Source organism: Schistocerca gregaria, chromosome 1 (assembly GCF_023897955.1).
Source record: "Schistocerca gregaria isolate iqSchGreg1 chromosome 1, iqSchGreg1.2, whole genome shotgun sequence".
NCBI lineage: Eukaryota > Metazoa > Arthropoda > Insecta > Orthoptera > Acrididae > Schistocerca > Schistocerca gregaria.
Genome location: NC_064920.1, coordinates 904,284,382 through 904,305,855, shown reverse-complemented (window position 1 = coordinate 904,305,855; position 21,474 = coordinate 904,284,382). Strand labels below are relative to the sequence as shown.

General features: G+C 35.3%; 1 protein-coding gene across 4 annotated transcripts in view; it reads right to left on the bottom strand.

The window, feature by feature from the left end:
* Window positions 1-322: 322 nt before the first annotated feature.
* LOC126274625 (superoxide dismutase [Cu-Zn]-like) overlaps window positions 323-21,474 on the bottom strand; it is a 330,804-nt gene continuing 309,652 nt past the window's right edge. For all 4 annotated transcript variants that reach the window (XM_049977129.1, XM_049977130.1, XM_049977131.1 and 1 more), the window contains 3 exons: window positions 20,713-20,913; window positions 15,529-15,779; window positions 323-660 (listed from right to left, as the gene is read on the bottom strand). In XM_049977129.1, the coding sequence (XP_049833086.1) occupies window positions 558-660; window positions 15,529-15,779; window positions 20,713-20,913 (555 nt within the window). In that variant the 3' untranslated portion in view covers window positions 323-557. The remainder of the gene's footprint in view (window positions 661-15,528; window positions 15,780-20,712; window positions 20,914-21,474) is intronic.

Here is a 21,474-nt window from a genome sequence, read left to right as displayed (position 1 = left end):
ATTTAGAGATAAAATGACTAAACAGTATTTACTCTCAGCTGGAAAAAATCCAAGTAGCCACTGCTCATAGAAACATCTAAAAGCAGAATAAACTATTCTCATCTTTAGAAACTTGAAAGGTGTTTCTATGGCATCAGAGAGGAAAGAAAGACTGTTTGGGCAAGACATATACATGTTGCAAAATATTACGTATTCATGAAATAAAAATATCAGTTTAAAAAGTAAATAAATAATCCATGGCTGCCATAGTATAGCCATGCTGTTTGACTGAAAGAACTGGTACTTGCTAACTTGTTGCCATAGTTTACTCTCCCAAGGCACATAAGTATAGAAACAACATTTATTTAAAAGTATTTTATAATGTACACAGGTTTAAAGTTAACTACATATATATGACAGTAAACAGCAATATACATTATTAAATAAGTTTATGTAGTTAATAAACTGTCACATAAAGGTATTTCCATTCACACTTGCTTAACAAAAACTGCATGATTATGTTAAAATTAAACTTTAGATGCATGACATTGTTTTTATATTACAAATTTATACAGTTATTACATGAGATATGACACAGCAAGGAGAACAGCTGTTGACAGGAAAATGGCAGGGCCAAATCTTGCAGTAGATGCTGAGTTATGCCATGGTGTGACAGGTGACCTGAAAAGAAATATTATTAATGAAAATTAAGAGAACAGATCTTTTGACTAACACAAGTAACTGTTTTGTTTTACATAAGTCAATGTTCATTTCTCTGAAAGGAATAATTTAATAATTATTCATGTTTCCCACAACATTTATTCATAAGTATCTCCCACCATGTCTGATTCTGAAGTATATAAACAGTAACTGGACAGTTAGTTGTACAAATGTAACAAGGTTTGCACAGTAATACAAGTAAATAGTAAATTTTCTAGTTTCTTCTCATTTAAATTAAATTTTGGTGAAATATTTTATGAAGTACTAAAATGAATTTCAGTTAAAAAAGCATACCATTGTGGACTATTTTCAAGCATGAGACAGGCATCAAAAATCCAAAACAGACAAAATAAGCAATGAAGTTGGCTAAAAGCTAAATTATATTGACTTGGTAAAATATCAAAGTACATCCAGCTACCATGTAAATGAAGAAATTGTATCTAGGTCATTAGTCAAGTACCTAAAACAAGTAAAACTACTTTCCCTGCCTGTTGAAGTTCAAAATTAGAGGCAAGCTTTATTGTAGTTATCCATTCTGAAAACAGTACCCCCTGTTATGAAAACTGATTTTTGGATCATTTCCTTACAAAAGACCAGTTAGAGAACATTTTTCCAAAGAAGTAGTATATCAGGTAATGCCTCTGCCCCTTTCTCCATCAAAGACTTTCACTAGGTTCAGTTTTCGCTATTAATTGTGATATGCAGTGTATATGAATCTAGCATTTGGGTGGGCCTCTCATCTTGCCCCTCTCCCTCCTCCCTCCCCCCTCCACCGCAAATGGCAGTTGTGTTGCTTGGGCCTTAAACTGGTACTGAACAGGCACAGTGCTCATCTGACAACAGTATTTGACATAGTAGACCATGACATGGTTTGTGTGTGTGTGTGTCTGTGTGTGTGTGTGTGTGTGTGTGTGTGTGTGTGTGTGTGTGTGTGTGTGTGTGTAGTGACTAACCACTGCAATGTACACAAAAATATATTTCAGAGTTTGCTTAAGAAAACATAGGGGTTCCTTAAAGTAATATACTGAATCCAGTTGTGTACCTAATCTAGAATAATGACAGATGAACAGATGTTTTGTGACTAGTGAAACCAGTTTGATTTAATATCACTTCAGCAGCTTTCTTGTTATGTTAGTGCTTTTTGTACATGCTCAGTTTCTCATTTAAATACATGATTCTGAGTCCATACTGTCCACCACATAAATATTTAGTGTTATGGAGGAGAAACAGATTTTTCTTTTTGTTTTAAAAGTAGTTGCTTTATTTCAAATTTACTAAGTTAAATATAGGTAGTATAAGTCTGAATACCACTAAGCAGTGTAGAGATAGTTTACTGGTAATACAGAGTAGTGATGCAGATTATTTAATTTGTTAGTCTTTTGTTAATGTGTACCATCACTCATTCCATGTTTGTGAAGGTTCTGTTTTCCAGTAGGGTCTGCAGAACATGTTGAAGGATTCAATGGGGCACTCACATGAGTCAAACCAGGAAATCCATTTGTAGCTAGTGAAAGGAACCTCTGTGATCTGTGTTAATGATTATTGTCAGTGGGTCACACAAGGGTACCTACTAATAACTGATGACATTTATGTAATGTAACCCATCTACAGATGAATAAATATGATAAAATCAAATGGTATGCAAATAAAACTTATCACATTAACCAAAGCTTAAAAGTTTTTATGCTCTATAGTTTTAATTTTGTTTTCATAAAGCATATCAGACTTATAGCTATATATTTGAGAATTATCTTATAAAACACTTTACTAAAATAATGGACAATGATCTTAGTAACAAATTTTAGAATGAAATCATTAGTTCTTGTGAGCAAGAGAGAAAAAAAGGAAAAAAATGAATGATGTAGAAATCTGTTGAGAGATGTGTAATTATTTGCTGTTAGACCTCAGAAGAGAAATACGTAAACAGAAACTGAAATAAAGAGAATTTAGTAATACACCATAGTAAATATTCTCAAAAAAATAGTCAAAGCTACACTAAGTACATATCAAACTGTCATTTCAGTAAATATTTGGAAAGACAATGATTTATTTAAGGGTGGGGATTGCTATTGAACTTCTCATATTAAAATTTTCTGTTTGAAAGCTATTTAGAAAAGAAAGGAAAACCTCTGGGAACTGAAGCCCACAGAGGAATAGAGAATACCAATTGGTATAGTTCTGAAGTATGAATCTTCTTCTTATATTCCATTTATCTACATATATGTTCTTTCTAAATATGGTCTAGAAAATTCGGTAGAATGTAAATAATTTAGTAATAAAGGCAACAACTCAATAGTAGCAGAGATTTTGATTCAAAATTGATGACGCAGTGCATGTACCAGCTGGCAAGCATTTTCTTCTAAACCACCTGTGTTTTCTTTTACTGTGTTTTGCTGCTATGGGGAAAGTAAAAGTTAAAATGTTAAAGACTGAATTATAACTTTTCTGCAGTGCTTGATAAAACTATATTTATAAATGCTTTTGGTTCCATCATTTTCAATTAAATATGAGTTTTTATTTTAATGACTCATTTTTCTGTTAGATTGTTTCAACCTCGTGTTTATTCTTTCTAGATATAAGATATACAGTCTATTCACCTTCTCTCTCTCTCTCTCTCTCTCTCTCTCTCTCTCTCTCTCCCTCTCTTTCACACACACACACATTCTGTAACAGTTTGTGCTAACTTTTCAATACTTCCAAGACACGATATTTTAGTCATGGTTATTTTTTTCATTACTTCCAAGGCACCATAATTATTATTCAGTAGTCACATTCTTTGTTAAAAATAGTTTTTTTTTTTTCAGATACATCTTTAGGTTGTCAAAATGTTACACCAATGATAACTTGCTTTACTGACTGATGTGCATATGGAGAAGAGTTTCATGTTGTTTCAACAGCCTTATAGTTTTTTTGTTCCACAGAAAAATTAGGAGTTTAATTTAAACTCAAGTGAAAAGTACATAAGAAATATAATTTTAAGCATACTAACACAACAGCTACAATTTGATGTAGGAATTAAGGCAGTGACTTATGTAAGCTTAAGGCATCATTGTGCTTACTGTAAAAGGATTTCTTACATATAATTTCATGAAATATGAAACAAAAATTTAAGTTTTGTCTTTTTATTTATGTTCAGAACTAACTTTACAATGAAGATAAAATTTAAATCTGATAATGGTGAATTTACTGACAAAAATTGGTCTGGGAATTGAGAAAGTAAAACCCACTTGCCTACTGTGCAAGACAAATGAGGAAATGTCAGCCACACAAGTACAAGAAAGTTTTGGTTTGCTGCAGTTTGATGAGCAGTGCATTAAGTTTTCTGGTAGTGGTGTAGTGCATGTAGAAAATAGCACAACAAGCATTGGATCCTACTACGTGTAAAGTGTGATGTCAAACACTTTTCAGTGCTGAGTGACTGTAGGTTTGGCAAAAAGTGGAAATTTAATGGACTAATGGCTGATGGATATATTGTAAGATTAATAATGGAAATAAATTTAAGTAAAAGTAAAATATGTAGTTTCCATTCAGTGATAAATGAAATCTGTCCTGATCTTCTAATCGTCTTGCAATAACGTTCAAAACAAAATAGATACCAAAATAAATATTGATAACAGACCATCTCTCTGTGATCACACACCAAAAATGTCGGAATTTTGAGTAACATTCTTATGACTGCATTTTTGATGTCTGTATCCATAATAAGAAAGTTGATGTGCATGAATTCAACCACAATGAGTTCTGCAATCCATTGTGGCACAGTATAAAGATATAAATATAATTTTCTGGGCAAAGTTATTGGATCATCTTTCATTTCTAATTTTGAATCAAGTTCATGAATATAATCTTTTTACCAAATGATGGTCACACAAGAAATTTTCAGCTTTCGCAAAAATTGTCCAAGAGAACTTACAGAAGGTCTACAGCAAAAAGTGCAAAAACAGTACATTATTAGATATAACAATATGTAGAAATAAAATTCATTGGGATTGAAATTAGTATATGACAGCTTTATCATTATTTTGGAGAATGTTTCAAGATGATTTCCTCCTGTCAGCTGTACAGAGGAAAAACTTAGATCCGTCAGAAGAAATGTGAGGGAAGCACACATGGAAAGGTGATTACCTAGATGACTCATGTGCAGTTTATTCTTATGTTTCGTTTGTTCTGACCATAGGTAATTGTTACAGAGAGATTCAGAGCTTTGAAAGGAAAAGCATTGAAAGAATTGTGAAAATTGTTCCACGAAATGTTGATGTATAAAAGCAGAAACTTTCTCCACTCATGCATAAATGGAACAAAACAGACTACTATCAACAGTATTCAAAGTAGTCTTTGATTTTTCACAATGCAGTGTGAATATGAGACAAATATGCATTTTTCTTGATAATATATTTTCAAGCTCCTTGTCAGTTAGCCTGTTTACTAGAAACTCACAAAAGCACTATAAGCTAAACTCCTATAAATGTTGGATGTCACAGATTTTTGTGTAGGGTAAATTAATGTCTTTCTCTGTGATATATGTTTTCCTGTGGTATTAGAGCTGTGATCAGTGTTAGTTAATGCTTTTTGAGAGTCATTAATTCTACTCTGGTGGAAAGTAAGTGATGCTTATTGCAATAGAAAAAACCAGTTGACATTAATGTCAAGGCCTTATAGCTCATTTTCAGTATTTTAATCAAAAATAAAATAATACTTGCTTTTTCTTCCCTTATGGACCTTCTTTAATGTTTTTAATTCTCATACGAACCACTGGAAATTCCAATTTTGTTCAGAAAAATACCAGCACCATTTTTATTGTTGCACTATACTGTTAGGTACTTTATATGTACTAACAATGGAGTGTGGGTTCCAGTTGGAACTATTTTAAAAGGGCGATTATCATGTTGGGCAAGGGAGCTCTTGTCACGGCTGGGTAGATAAGCTACATGGGAGGGATTTTTTGGTGTGGAGGGGATGGGAACTGTCGAAATATGGGTGCTGTTGGTGGTAACCTACTGTTGGCCAACTCTCCACCCAGCAGTTTCCATCCTCTCTGTCCCATCACCCTCATTGTGCACTGCTCTCTGCTAACACACCCACCAGTCGTTTCTCTTTCTCTGCTCCTGTCCTTCACTAATTCCTGTCCTCCCCTCCCTCCCCCCTTCCCTTCCCCCTCCTACCCACAGAACCTGCTCATGTAAAAGTAGGAGTTTCATAAAGTGATATATTGAATCCAGTACCTTGGCTTGCCATCATATAGTCCCTTCACATTCCTCCATACAGTGTTCTTCTCTCCCCCTACATGAACCCTGCTATCCCTCTCCCTTACCCACCTCACTCCATATTGCTGCTTCCATTCAGAACAACAGCTGCATTTTGGCCACAGCAGCCTGAGACAGCAGTTACGTGCACATGGGGTGTGCTTGCTTGTGTGAGTGTGTGCATTTCTTTTCTGAAGAAGGCTTTGGTTGAATGCTAAATGTGTAACAGTCATTTCATTGTGCCTGTCTGTATCTCAGTGTGCCATCTTCTCTGTGAATAGGAATCTATCCTTTTCATAATACTGTTGATATTCCAACCTGGTCTTTCCATTGTTTAAGCAAGGAATAGAATTACAAACAAGAAAGAAATAGATATATGAACACAGTGCTGACACCACATTTAATTTTTCAGTTTGATGTCTGAATCTGCACAATAGTGTGTTATATTTTCAGTTTGCAGTACACTGTGTAAGAGAATGAAATTTAGATGTTGAAATATGCAGCAGTTCTTAAAAATTATACTTCAGAAAATTTTTGCCAGGGTAGCCAAATATCAATAATAGTAATAATAATAACAATAATGTTTCCTGCATTTAGAATTCAAAACAAATTACAACCAAAGAACTAACACAATGACTCCAATTACCTGAAGTTTATAATAAAATTTGTCAGACAAATCAGTATCAATGCTAGTTTTCTCATAATTAGTATGAAAATCCTCTTAAAACAGTCATGTACAGTGTAATATAGTGTTTCTGGTCATCCCACTTCAAACAAGCGACAAAATTTTAGCAACATTCTTTACAAGATAATTTTGCAATTATCCTATCATCTAAAATATCTGAAGCAGGACATAACATTTCCTGACATTTAACACTTCTCTGTATCCAGTGTAGAATGTCACAGACAGGCCTTGTGTTGTTTCCCATGCCAATAAATTTAAGGATAGATACCTTGTATATCAATCTCTGAAGGTAGTATGTCTCTCTCACTGTATGTTACTATTTTATCTTTAACGAATTTTTGACATTGTCACTCAGTTTTCCTATGTTGATTAATATTAACAATTTTGGATGTTTACCACTTTAACTTATCTCAAATCACTTAATTTGTTTTTCTAAAATCTATCATTTGCTATTAAAGTTGACCCTTTCTTTAACTTCCTCCTGCATTTTGAAACTATATCATGTCTTAGATTGTAGTTAAAATAAGTACTACAATTGTTACAATCAGCAATAAGTAGTGGTGAATTTATTACATTATAAGGTGTGAAATGATCATGCTCATAGCAGCTATCTGAAGAAAGTTCCTGTTTCAATATCATCCACTGGTGGGACAGTGTTGCATGGTTTTTCCATAGTTGTCAAGATATTTTGTTTTGCATCCATATATTTAAGAGTGCAAGAAATACAGCCATATTTCAAATAATATATCTTATTATCAATCACATTGTTTTCAGTCAGAATAGCTATAATGTATGCTGCTGAGCTTATGATCCTTATGCTATATCATTTGCCTGTTATGAAGTGCTGTCATGACAATACATGCTACCATACTATTGGTGAAAGACCAGCAATCTTGAAGCATAAGAAATATGTGTCACATCCTCATGTTACAATTTAACTTCCAAATGTAATCTTAGATATAATTCTCTAGCTGTTGTTGTAATTGCAGTTGTCTTTGTATTAAATACTTGATATTTACTTTGAGCTAATGTTTCATTTGTATTTGAATTCTGTACTGTAACTGTGCATAATGTTGAAGCATTATGTTTCATATCATACCTCATTCTTTGATAGTTTGGTCCCATCCTTCCACAAACATTTGAGACAGTAATACTGTCACCCCAAATACTTCAGATTCATGTTTTTCTTTTCTTTTCTTTTTTTTTTTTTTGTTTTATACCTTTGTACGCAAACGTTAATAAATTTTCACTATAGAAGAAGTGTTGAGAAATAGGAAGCATAAAAACAAAGCAAAAGCAGTGATATTAAGTTCAGCTTTCAAACTTGAGACTGAGTGCATGAGTGTGAATGTGTACATGCACCCTCGCTCATTCACTCTCTCTCTCTCTCTCTCTCTCTCTCTCTCTCTCTCTCTCTCTCTCTCTCACACACACACACACACACACACACACACATACATACACACCACTCCGATCAGTTCAAATGTTCATCATCTTCCTCAGGAGCCTATCTGTGCTCAAAACAATTTGTATGTAGTGAAAGGCTTTCTTTTCTTGTATCGTCATTTCTATTTCCCTCAGAATTTTTCATTATTGTGTTAAATGCCAGTTAATATTTTGTAATCTCAGAGTGTATGAGAAAGGGACAATGATCTAAAGGTGTATTAGGTCCATTTTATGGCTTATCCTTCCTGGTAACATAACTTTAGTCTCTGAGAAATCATTGTGCCTGTGGAATTTGCAAATCTACAGTGTGGTTTAGCTTCTACATTACAGTGTGTGCACCAGGTAGGTGACTGAGACTTTAGTCTCTGTGGAATCAATGTGTCTGTGGACTTTGCAAAAGCTACAACATGGCTTAGCTTCTACATTACAGTGTCTGCACCAAATAGGTGACTGAGGACGTGTGCATATATGTTAGCATGCAATAAAGATCTGGACATTAAGCACTGTGATGCCCCTTTTACACAAGGTCTAATTTGCATTAAATTATGATCAATTGTCTTCATGAGTAATGCATCATTTCAGTGCTATGCTTTATTTACTGTATTACCAGTTTACCTTTAAATTATGTTTGATTATCAACATAATTACTTCCATTTATGCTGTCAGTGGTAAAGTAATGTAGTCATTCTCTAACAAATAGTCAGTTACACTTAATGCAGGTAAAACAAACAGTTTTAAGATACTTCACAGTATTTACCTGTTTCCAATTTACTGATTTACAATTGTTGCACTGAAAACCTCTTATCACATGCAATGTAGACTGGAGATGTGCAGTCCATCAAATTGATTTTTAAACAGAGAAGTAAAAAACACAAGGGAAAGTGATGTTAATGAAATGTGGCACAAAACCATCTTCTGCAGTATTCACAGAAAGTAAATATTACATGGTATCTGACATCTGTCATCCACAGATTCAGCCAGGACTGCCTAGCATTTACCTATTACTTTTCAGTTTCAGGAAATATTGACATCTGTTCATTAATTCACTGTATAGAGTTGCTAGTAATGTAATTTACACACATGATATTTACCCCTCAACAGCTGCATTTGTTCATTGAAGCCTTCAATTTCTTTCACATTCAGATACACACATATCTGTAGCTTCGCATTTCTGATCAACAAAGAATATTGGTTTTCTAACTTCAATTAACACTTTAAGTATCACCCCTCTTTTTATGTACATATGCTGTATTTAAAATTTATCAACAAAGATATACAGCAGCAAGTGACTTTAAAACTAAATTTGCCAATTTTGGCATTTCATGGCCAGTTTTGAGGAATGGTCATCTCAAATAGCATGTAATAATAGGATGTCAATATTTGTAAAGAACGCTTATAAAATTTAATCTTATGATTTTTTTTAATTACAGAGAGATAAATGAGATATATAGTATGTATTTTCATAAGAGTACTAACTCCCAGTAATGTTGACAAGCACGCTTAAGGAAGATAATAGTACTCCAGCCTATTTGAACAATGGGTTCCTGCTCTGGGGAAGAAAGTAAAATTAGTTGAGGGTTGTATAAGGAAATGAGGTAGGAAGCAACTCAGTCTGAAAATGACCCACTTGGTATGAGAACAAGGTACGTGAAAATGAAGCAAAAGCAACAGACAAGTATGAATTTAGAGATTTTTGATGAAACTGTCCCAAGCAACAACTATTTCTTCCTAATGACATGTCTGTTGTCTCTTAATCTGTTTTTGCATATTTTTCTATTGCCAGTAGTGGGACTTGAAGATATGAACATAAATGCTGGCTATCCTATTTGTCTCTTTGTGGAATTAATAAATTCATGAAATGAATATTCTCCTTTACACAATAGCTTTTATTAATTTAATGTTAATTAGTTGTGCATAAGTAACAGACTGAAATTGTTCGTTATTCTATAAAAATAAAATTAAATTACTGCAATCCTGTATTAAATTTAACAAAGAATACTGCTCAGGAAATGCTGTATTTAGTTAATACATACCATTTGATAGTGAACTTTGCTCAGAGCCAATAATAGCAAGACAAATTTTCGTAAATTAATGGAGTTTCCTAATGGCTTTTTGCTGTGTCTATTTGTTAATTATTTTCTATAATTAATAATGCTCTAATTAATATCAGGCTTGAGCTATGTATAAGCCGCCTAAGCACTTGCATTTAAAACTACTTTTTTGTGAAAAGCAAACAGCAGTTAGAGTAGTTTAAATGATTCTGTGTTCATCAGCTAAGTTATTCACAGAGCCAGTTATCAGGATTAGTGCATCACACTACGTAATGGGTGTCTGAACTCTATTGGGTCACAGTGAAACAGGTGATAGTTGAGGGTTGTATGAGGGGGTCCGTAACCAATTATTTTGAGATAGGTATCCAATGATCAGAAATGCAAGTTTATTGTGTTATGGACAGACAAAGCATAGTAACTGTTGAAAATGATGACTATAAGTTTGAATGCACATATTGAAAAACTGCATGTTGTTCCTTTGCACCCTCATAAAGATCCCTGATGCGTCTTGTACACTGGAACAGGCAACATGTGATAAATAGCATACACCACTGACTACCAAACAAACATGGTGTATACAACTTGGCTCATAACATATGTGTCATGTGATGACAGCATGCATCACACAAGTGTGTTAACTTGTGCCACATGCACACCACTATCCCTGGTGTCAGCTGTCCACCACATTCGACAACTTCTGATCTGTCCATGGTGAGGTGTGTGACTCTGTACAGTGGCTGATGCACAGCAAAGATGAAATATTTCTGATGATGAGCATTGGCAGACTCGTATTTAATGTATGGTGCATGAAGATTTAGTGCCTGTAAAGTGGCAAGAATGTACGTTCCCAACAGGTGTCATCCTAACTGGAAGAAATTTATTCCTGTGGATATCAACTTACTAGAAATGGGGCCATTCATGCCACAAAGAGGCAGCCAAGGTTCCCACCAAAGACATATCTGAAAACCTGACTTTGAGGAGATGGTGTTGGATCATGTGGCCAACAACCAGCAACAAGCACCCACCAACTTGCCCTGAAACACACACTATGAAGGATACAATATGGAGAATACCGGAGGAACAGGTATTACAACCCTGTCATAAGGAACATCTGCAAGCAATGGGGGCAAACCGATGTTGTAGTGCCAAACTTCATATAGTTTGCATTGTTTACATATGAAGCTTCTTCACCCATGATGGTGTCTTCAAGAGCTGCAATAGTCATGTTTGGATTGAGGATAACCCCATGACACCCACTTTGCTGGCCTTCAGTGACAATTTGCGTCAACATATATGGGGAGACATTGTCTAAGATCACTTATAATCTGTGGTAGTATTAATAGAATCTGGCTGTGCAGCTCACAAGGAAAGCTGCCTTGTTCACTCAGCTGAAAGTGCATAGACAGCAACTACGATACATTTCTGCAACTTGGCAACACTGCAGACTGGTTAAGTTGAACTTGCCTCACATTTGAAGGACAAGTACACTTTAAAGAATAAGGTCCCTTGCCTTCGAGGTGTTTCAGCCATTATGAGAAAAACTCACAGAATAACACAGAAATCAATCAGTCATAATTTCACTCAGGTAAAGCACAATAGAATGCTCAAATATGATGGAAGTTTATACAGTATGTAATGCGGAAACAGACAGTGCTGACTGGCTAGCTACACAGCTGTCTAGCATGCATCCGTCTTCCAGATGCCATAAATGCTGCTGCAGACTATAGTAGTACCTTATTTGCTGCCTACCTGTTTGACAGGTCCATGTTACCTGGTGTTCCTGTGAGTTGTGCTGCCACAGTTCTTGTAGACTGTACCCCTTGCTGCCCAAGAACACCTGAACAACACGTAACCTCATTGCTGGATACAAAGGGGAGGTCTTGCCCCATCACTGGAGCAGTCATCAGATATCATACCTTTGGTCTTCTTGCTCTGAGGTTATGTCAAGAAGTTGGTGTATGAAAACCCCATGGAAATGAATGAGGATCTGCTTTCTAGGGACCAAGCTGCCTGTCTCCTGGTACAACAGACACCACAGACCATTGAAAGAGTATGGCAAAACTTCATGTGTTGTTGCCATACATGCACTGAGACTGGTGGTCATCACTTTGAACTATCACTGTGAGCTACATCACTGTTATGCAATGTACAGTGTATATGTGCATAACACAATAAATACTCATTTCTGACCATTGCTTCCCCCATCTCAATATAATCAATTGTGAACCCGATATCGCCTCTTTGAATTTGAGGCAAAAGTTTTGACAAACTGTATTTGATGATTATTACAACAGGTTGAATACTCATTCTCTTATGAACTTGTATCAAAATTTACTAAAAGTTTTCAAATGACTTGTTTCTGTCTCCCCACAGGGATCCCTCTCATCATCCTCCCCTCCTCTCCAAAGAATGAACCATAAGTTCTGAAAGCTATGCTTTGTGTATGTGTCCATCATCAGTACTGACATTTTGCCACATCAAGGTAATTACTGACCATATTCTGTCTCACAATTTTATAGTTTCCTTGAAGTATTTCTTAAAGCTTCCTTTGTATTTTCATGAAAACAATCTTTGGAGACTGGAGCAGCTTCTAAACGTCTATTTTGTGAAACAGTTCAAGCCACAGCTAATATTACATGATAATTTTAAATGGATATTGGTCACAAAGTGATAGATCCATTCTGAACAAGAATACAGTACTTTTGAATTTTTTCATCCAGATGAGCACTGAGATCCTAAAAAACATTACTGATATAAATATAGTTCTGGTGTGTCATAGATCCTCTCTGTTCTGTTAGTTTTGTCTTCAGGGACTTACAAACAAATTTCAAAGCTTAATGCTACAGAATACTGGTTAAGACATGTAAATATTTTCTCATACATTCGACATTGTTGCTACACATTAAATTGATAAACTTATTGTCAGTATTTATCCAGGCAATGTATCACACTGCAAAACAGAACAAACAGTGAAATTATCCATTCCTTTGTTAATTGGGGTTTGACATCATATTGATACGTTCATAACGAATCATCAATACAGCATAATTTTAACAATTATTGGGAAGGGAACTGATAATACTGTCGATGGAACTCAGTGTTCTACCTGAAGAATCTTTTAAGTTGCTTTACAGGACAATTATGATGCTTGGACCTAAACAGTACAAATTCTTTGTACACATAATAATGGAATATTAGTACCATTTCATGTAATTAAGAACAGGAATCTATGGATATCAGTGTCAAAATGAAGATATAAGATAATTTAATGAGGTCTTGAAGTAAATTAGAAAGTAAAACATGGTAATTTACTATGTACCTCAGTTTTCCAATTTTTGCATCTTACATTTTACCTCCCAGTCTCATTTCCCTCATTTTTATTAATGATGTGAAAGGATATAATTTTATTCTGTCAGTTGTAGCCCTATTATGACAACTTAATGACTATTTCTTCATGATATTTTTCATAATGTAGAACATTTTAAACACTGTGTGAGCCTAAGGTATTTGTGGGGATGAATCTTTCCTGTTTCCTCAGATACTCACAACACTCTTCTGAAGAACATCTGTCAAAACTGTAATAATGATAATAACATGTATGCTCGTTTTATGTACTTTCTGGTTCATCAAGCAAAAATAATGGCTAGGAACCTCATGATTTAACATTGATCTACTCTTTTAGTTATGGCCAGTCAAATTACTTTGACTATGACTAAATAATTCTTCCTCAGTACATTTTACTAACTCAGCCATTTAGAAAAGATTCTGAATGAATGAATTAGGAGGAACGAATAAAACAGGGCCAACAGGGCCTAGATGTAATGCCAAGCATTATTTGTTCTTTATTTCCTTTGGCTGAAGAAAAATGACTGTAGTGTCATGAATATGGATTTTTTTTATTGTAGAAAAGGAAATAAAATGCTTTAAAGAAAACACTTTCCAAAATACATTGTAAGAAAGCTGTTCTATTTATTGCTTGCCATATAAAATATATTTCGTGTATTATTCTTTGACGCAGTTACAAGGAGGAAGGACATCAGCGTCTCTGCTCCCAGCTTCCACTAACTCAGTCTCTGTTGTTTGCATATCACAAATGTTCAGTAAAATTTTTCATGGTGGCAAATGCAAAAATTATTCTGCAAATAAATGGATTAAAAATATCCAATAGAGAAGTTCAAAACAATAATTTTAACAAATTGTTTTTATTGCAAGAACAATCACATTTGCGTTTTTAGGTCTAAAATATAAATGTGATTGTGTGTGGTAAAAATTACTTTAACAAACAGAAACCACAGATCTCTCCAAAGATAAAATAATTTTTGTTCTTGACTTGCTAGATTGTTCATTTAATTCTGAAGTTATTGACTTTCAACATTGATATTGACTCACATTTCATACAAATCATGATTTTTTACTTGGAACCATACAGAAACCTAGTTGCACTGAAATGTATTTCAACATAAATAATCAAATATTATTTGATTGAACTAGTCTACATGTTTTAAACAGCCTCTTACATAACAAATGTTTGCATATATTTTGGTGAGTAATTAGGAAGCACTGCTATGTATAGTAACTGAAGCAACAATTACTCTCAGTTATCACATATTAAGAAATGAGACAAGAGAGTGAGAGATACAATTTTATTGTTAATGTGGATTAATAAAAACAACAATAGAAATTTGTGTAGTAAAACAGCTTTAATGAAAGAAGTTATCTATACAAAATAGCAATTTTCTGCACACCAAGAACAATCAAAAGCTACTGCTCTTACATGCAGTTATAAAATTCTAATAACTTTATTTTCAAGAAAGTGATCAATAAAAAGAGAATATTACATGAGTATTAATGTTATGAATGCCCCCAAACCAGTTTATGAAGCATTTAAAAGCTAGAAGATTTACTGAAATGTTATTTTTGTATCTACAGATTTCAACTATCAGAAATAGCAGCTTCTGGTGAATTAATTTGATTAATTCATTACGTTTAGTATTCTGACTAATATGAATATTTTGAACAATAATTATACTGTTATTAACTGTAAAGTTTCAGAGGAGAAAGAGTTCTACAAGGTACCTGTGACTACTTTAATATTGGCAACATTATAACCAAATTGTTAATAGAAACACTGAAATTAATGACAACTGCATTCACAATATTGAAGCACTACAACAGTTCTGTTTTACAGATAGAAAGTGTTTTGTGTTGGAAGATGAACTGGGATGTCTGGTAATATATTGAGAATAGAGTATTTCCCTTTGTGAACATAAGAATTTATATGTACTATGTGCAACACTACTATTTGTAAGCAACAAATGAACTATTTCAGCATAGTATATCATATTTCATAAAGCTGCCTGAAAAGAGAGCATATAATAGTCAAAAACTTCAATAAAGTCATTACAGGATTCCGATAACACCGCAAGCCTCCCTGGTGCCAGCATGACCAGTTGTAAGGCTGTCTTCAAAACCACCCTTTCCTAAGTCATCTTTGTCCGAATGAACAACAACAGAACGTCCAAGTATGTTGTTGCGGCCTGTCAAAGAGATCACTCTGTCTCGAATGGAAATATTGGCTACTCCATTTTCACCAGCCTCAATATTTCCAAGATCACCAACATGACGGATTGCATCAGTTGGACCACCATGGTTCACCTGAAACATGAACCAGTAATACAACTCCAGTGACATTGTTTCTGTTTGGCAAGAAAATAGTTGCAAAGTAGGAACTAAAGGTTCACATTATAAAACTAATATTCATTACTGGCTATATCAGTTGTCTTATGATTTCACTTTTACACTGTGACAATATTCTATGCAAAAATAAGTATAAAATTACTTTCTAACTAGTGAATAAATGCTGGTTACTTGCCAAACTAAATGAAAATAGATACATGACCAATCCAAATCAAATTATCTTACAAGCTTCATGGAGATTAAAACTGCTGGATCAGAACTCAAAAGCAGAACCATGCCTTTCAAGGGCAATGCTCTTACTAATTGAGCTACCCACACATGATTGATGAACTGCCCTCACAGAGATGAGTGCAGGTTGTGAGTAGTGCCTGGATAGCTAAGTCATTGCCAGTGAAAGACTATATTCTGTATTTGAGTCCCAGTCCAGCATACAGTAGCAGTCTGCCAAGAAGTTTCAAACAGAATAGAACAGACTAGGGGAAAGGCAACCAGTCACCTAAAATGTACTGATATGTGGAGCATAATAGCTAGTCTCACTGAAGCTAAGGGATTGTGCATTTGTCACCTGTGGTTCCATGTGTAAATGTGTGTCCGTTTAGTAAAAAAAGAGCAAGTGCACAACACCTAGTGTGAATACTGTTTCCTGCTATGTGTTTCTGTGCTCCACACACCAGTGCCCTATAGGTGAGTTGTCGCCGTTCCCTGATTTTATATATTGTGTCACACATCAATTTCTGTTATTGTTATTGAATATAAACTTTATCAGCCTTGTAGCACGTTTTCCATGCTTTCAGCTTCATCATTAAGAGTTCTGTATTTATATAAGCACATTTTCACACAAATACATACATTTATACTCCTTATATGACTACCTTTGTACATGTAAAAAAATGTATTATGTATACAAGTTTTTGGAGGTAGTGGCTGCTTTTTCTGGCAGAAGGTTTGAAGGGGAAAGATGATGGGTAAAGGAAAAGGCAACCATACACCTAGTGTGGTCTGATACAAGGAGCATAATTGTGAGTCTCACTGTGGCCATGAGACTGGAGGACTGGAGCAGTTTAGGAAATGGGGTAAAGCCTGGAAAAATCATCTCGAACCCTGGGTCAGGAGAGACTTAACCATCCTGTAAGTCTTCCCTGACCCAAGGTTCCAGGTGACTTTTACAATCTCTACACCTTTTTCTAAACCTCTCCAGTCCTCTTCCTTCACCCCTCTTCCTTCCCTTTCTGCCCTTCTACCATAAGGAGGATCTACTGGCTCTGAGAGCTTGCTTATGTAATATCTTTTTTATATATGTGTTCTTCCATTTGGTGAGTCGATTTTGTATCTATCAAATAAAATTATATTTCCATACATGAAATGTAATTCATTCCCCTTTCCAGCTTCACAAGATATATCTAAATATTATTTGAGCAAATATGTTGTATAAGTACATCATTTGAGTAAGTACACTGTAGATATTAGACTTAAATGCTAGAACTAGGGTACTTTACTCACTATTTATGTAATTCAATTTACTTTGAAAGACTTCTTAAACTGAATAACATCATTTCATTTTAATGCAGATGTCAAACAGTGTTTGTGCAGTGTTTGTAGCAGTTTGTTGTTTGACTTCATGCTTAGATATAAGTAAATTTTGTATATGAGTGACAGATTTTAAAATGGTGTGTCCCGCTTACAGTTGTGTATTGTCCTGTGCAAGCTTAAATTTGATCTTAAGTTAAATTTACAAACACACACAAGGGAAAGTCATTATTTTTGGTTGTTTGAAAAGTATTTTTACAGGATTCTCAAGGACTCAGATCTTAGATACATCTGGTTACATTTTTCTGCCAGCTGAATATACAGTTTCCACATAACAAAACCCCAAATTACAACTGTGAGTGAAAGTAGGCATAGTATGACAGAAGTGGTAAATTTTTGCTGACAGAATTTGCTAGTTTATATTGGAAGAAAGGTATGTGTGTAAGTTTATGACTTAGTTATGTTGTATGTTTATCCCGGGAGTCTTTGGTCTATTATGAGATCCAGCAGTTCACAGTTGGAACCTTTTTCGTGTCACTGGATTAAAATAAATTTATTCTGTTTTGCATTTGTTTACACATTTTAAGTTAGTTTTACACCAGCAGCTGGAGGTATCAAATACATCTCTATGTGTATAGTGTCATGTTATCAGCATAGAGGAATTTTTGCAGGCCTTACAGTTCGAGAAGTCTCTAACATAAACAATAAAGAGGAAGGACTCAAGAATTGCACCCTGTGGGTTTCGTCTATTTTCATTAGTTTTAATCTCTGCTTATTAATATGCACAAATATTACCTGTTGTTTAGGTAGGATCTAAGTAAATTTAGTGCTTTACCTGAATACCATAATATTCTTTCTTTTAGTAATATTGTGTGATACAGAATAAAAAGCTTCAGTTAAGTCTATAAGTGTAGCATAGGTGGTTATCCTCCTCTCATAACCATTATAAACTGTAGTTAGCAGGTTTTCAACTGATTTTTTGGGTGACAAGTTAATTCTGAACCCAAGTTCATTTTCATTTAGTAACTTCTTATTTTCAAAATGGCTGTAAACCTATTTATGTATACAGTTTGCTATTTTTGACATAACTGGTACAATCCATGTGGGCCTGTACTTACATGGTTTGTCTCTGTCATCCTTTTTATATGGGACGATTTTGCTAAGTGGGTGCAAACTGCAGGAAACTATCCCTAAGAGGATAAGGAGCAAAACGGGTTATGTGGCTCAAAATGTGGAGATAGAAGTTCTTTGAAAGTATAAGTTTCAATGACTGAAAGCATACATGAGAATACACCATGCTAGTGAGAATGTTCTGTTTGTACCAGGGTCTTAGCTCCAGAGCTGAGAGCACAGTGATGTTGTACATGATGGTGGTGCACTCAAAAATCAGCACTTTGAGGCATCCACTTCACTGCTGCTACCAACTCACTTTGGTTTGGACATGTGTTGTGTTGGCACTGATGAGAGATGACAGCCTGGTATACCAACCAGGACACGCCAAAATGGTTTTTCCATATGGACAGATGAGTGTGATTGGCAGCATGACTGTACCAGGAAAGGTATCCTCTCTGACCAACCACACCGCAAACTCTTTTCAACAGTGTTTGTGCATGGTTAAACACAAAGATGGATGCATGTGGTTCATAAATGTCGAACACTGTACAATATGATCCCAGCATCAGCACCAGGCAGGTGGGCCATGAGCACAGTGTAAGTGTGACAACCATATGGAACATTATCCACAGTAATTGCCACTGCTGGTATCACTTAAAATGCCTTCAGGCCTCATTACCTATTAACTTTAATCTGCAGGATTGGTTTTGCTGCTTGTTCATCACAAAGGCCACAACGATGCTGGGATTTCTGTCATCCATTCTATTTATAGATGAGGCTGCCTTTACAAGGGGTGGTATCATCAACATTCACAAGACCTATAAGTGGTCTACAGAGATTCCACATGGTATGATGGCAGTTTAGCCTCACTTTATCGGTGGAGATTATTAGCAACAACCTTATGGGATCATTCATCCTTCCACAATGCTTCACCTATGATGCCTTTGATGGTAAGAAGAATAATGGGGTACTAAATGGTGGTGCAGCAGCTGACTTGTGCATTTCTATGCAGAGGCATCTCAATAACATCTACCCCAGATGATGGATCAGATGATGTGGCCCAATCACGTGGCTTGCTGGCTGCTGGACATCAATCCTTCATAATTCTACCTGTGCAGGCATCAGAGAGAAGTCCTGTATGCAGAGCTCATTTTGGGTATGTAGACACAGGAACAGCAGTGTCATGCTACCTGTGATGCCTTTTAGTTGCAGGATGCCACAGCAGAATGTGTGGCTCGGTCACTACTTTGTGTTGTCATGTATGCTCAGAAGCCTATGGGAGCCACTTTGAACACCCAGTCTAATGTTTGTCTCATCACAGCATGTCATGCACTGCATTGTGATGGCATGATGGATGACTAAACATCCTGTAGCACGGATGCCAAGCATTTTGGCCATATATCCAATGACCTATTTTTCTCCTTAATCTCTTGGGGATCATTTCCTGCCCATTGTCCCCACTTCAGTAATTTTAAGGCTGTCTTGGAAAGTAGTGTCACGAAGAATTTTATTTGTGGTAAAGAGCTGGGGCATTCTCATTTCATTAATTACAATCTTTGAAACACAGTTTCTGAAACCATAGTAGTCCTCTGTTCTGGAGTTGCTCTGCTTATTTATAGAATTAGCAATATCTACTTCTTGTCCAAGTGGATTTTACATCCGGTGCACACACTGCTGTAGAGTGAAAGACTCATACTGATATCTTACAGATCCTTGACTCACAATTGCATATCACACTATTGGAGTTCATCTCCAGCTTTGCATTATAGTTTTTTTCTTTTTCTTTTTTTTTGGTTTTTGTTTTGTTTCCGTTTTGGGTAGGTGATCGAGTTTTCTTTCATATCTTCACTACAGCTCCTTTTTTTCTTTATTCAGGCTACTGCACACCAGCTCCTGACTGGTTCTGCTTAGGAATCTTCCAAATTTAATATTTTCTTTCTAAAAGTACATCTTTCTGTTCTTTCTTCTACAATTATGTTGAATGTATCTAAATCTTTAACTTACAAGATCCAGCTTTGTATTAATTTCTTTACCTGGAGGTGATTGAAGATCTATTTTGGCACTCTCTCATATCTTGTGTACATTTTTATTGTTAAAATTTTTACTCTATTCATTTAACAAACATTATATTCCATACAAGAACCACTTCAAGAATGCAATTCAACCTTTGTATTGACTCACTAATGGCTGTGTGAACAGTTGTGTTTTTGGATATTGCTACATTAGGGCAGAACAGACATAATGTACTCACCTTATCAGGATTGAAGTGACCTCCAGCATTAATACAGCTTGAAATATCTCCCTTTTCATGTATGTGGAAGCCATGAGAACCCGGTTTGAGTCCCTCAATAATGCCAGTTACTGTCACAACCCCATCATCTGTCTGCACAAATGTTACATTGCCCTTCACATTCTTTGTTGAATGAGACAGAACGGCAATAGCACGTCTCTCCTGCAACAGAACACAAATATAAACAGGACTAGAACAAATAATGTCTAGCATACATCATCATACATACATCATTAACAAGGACCATAACAAATGTCTTCGTATATTGCCAGCATTATAAATGTTTTCTTAACATCATAGTTTGCACTTTGTGCTGGTGCTGATGATTAATGAGAATGTGATTGTTTGGGTTTTCAGGACATTTAACAGTGAGAACTTAACGTTTGTACTAAGGTAATTTGAGTACACACGCCCACAGAAATTTATCCAGATGGGAGCAAGATTCCACAAGCCAGGTAATGGTATAATTGGTTAAACTAAGCATTTATGGAATCACTTGTAGAAGTGTATGGGAATTTTGTAATGAATAAAAACTCTGTACTCCAGATACCAGAACAGGGTGGGAGGAGGAGGGGAGCAGAGATCTCCCCCCCCCCCCCCTCCACATACCAATCGTCCTTAAAAATGGCTTTGGCTATGAAGACGGCCATCACACAGTACAAAAAGCTGTCTTGACAGAAGTATAATTTATGATGTTAAGGCTCATTAAATGTTATCTTACAT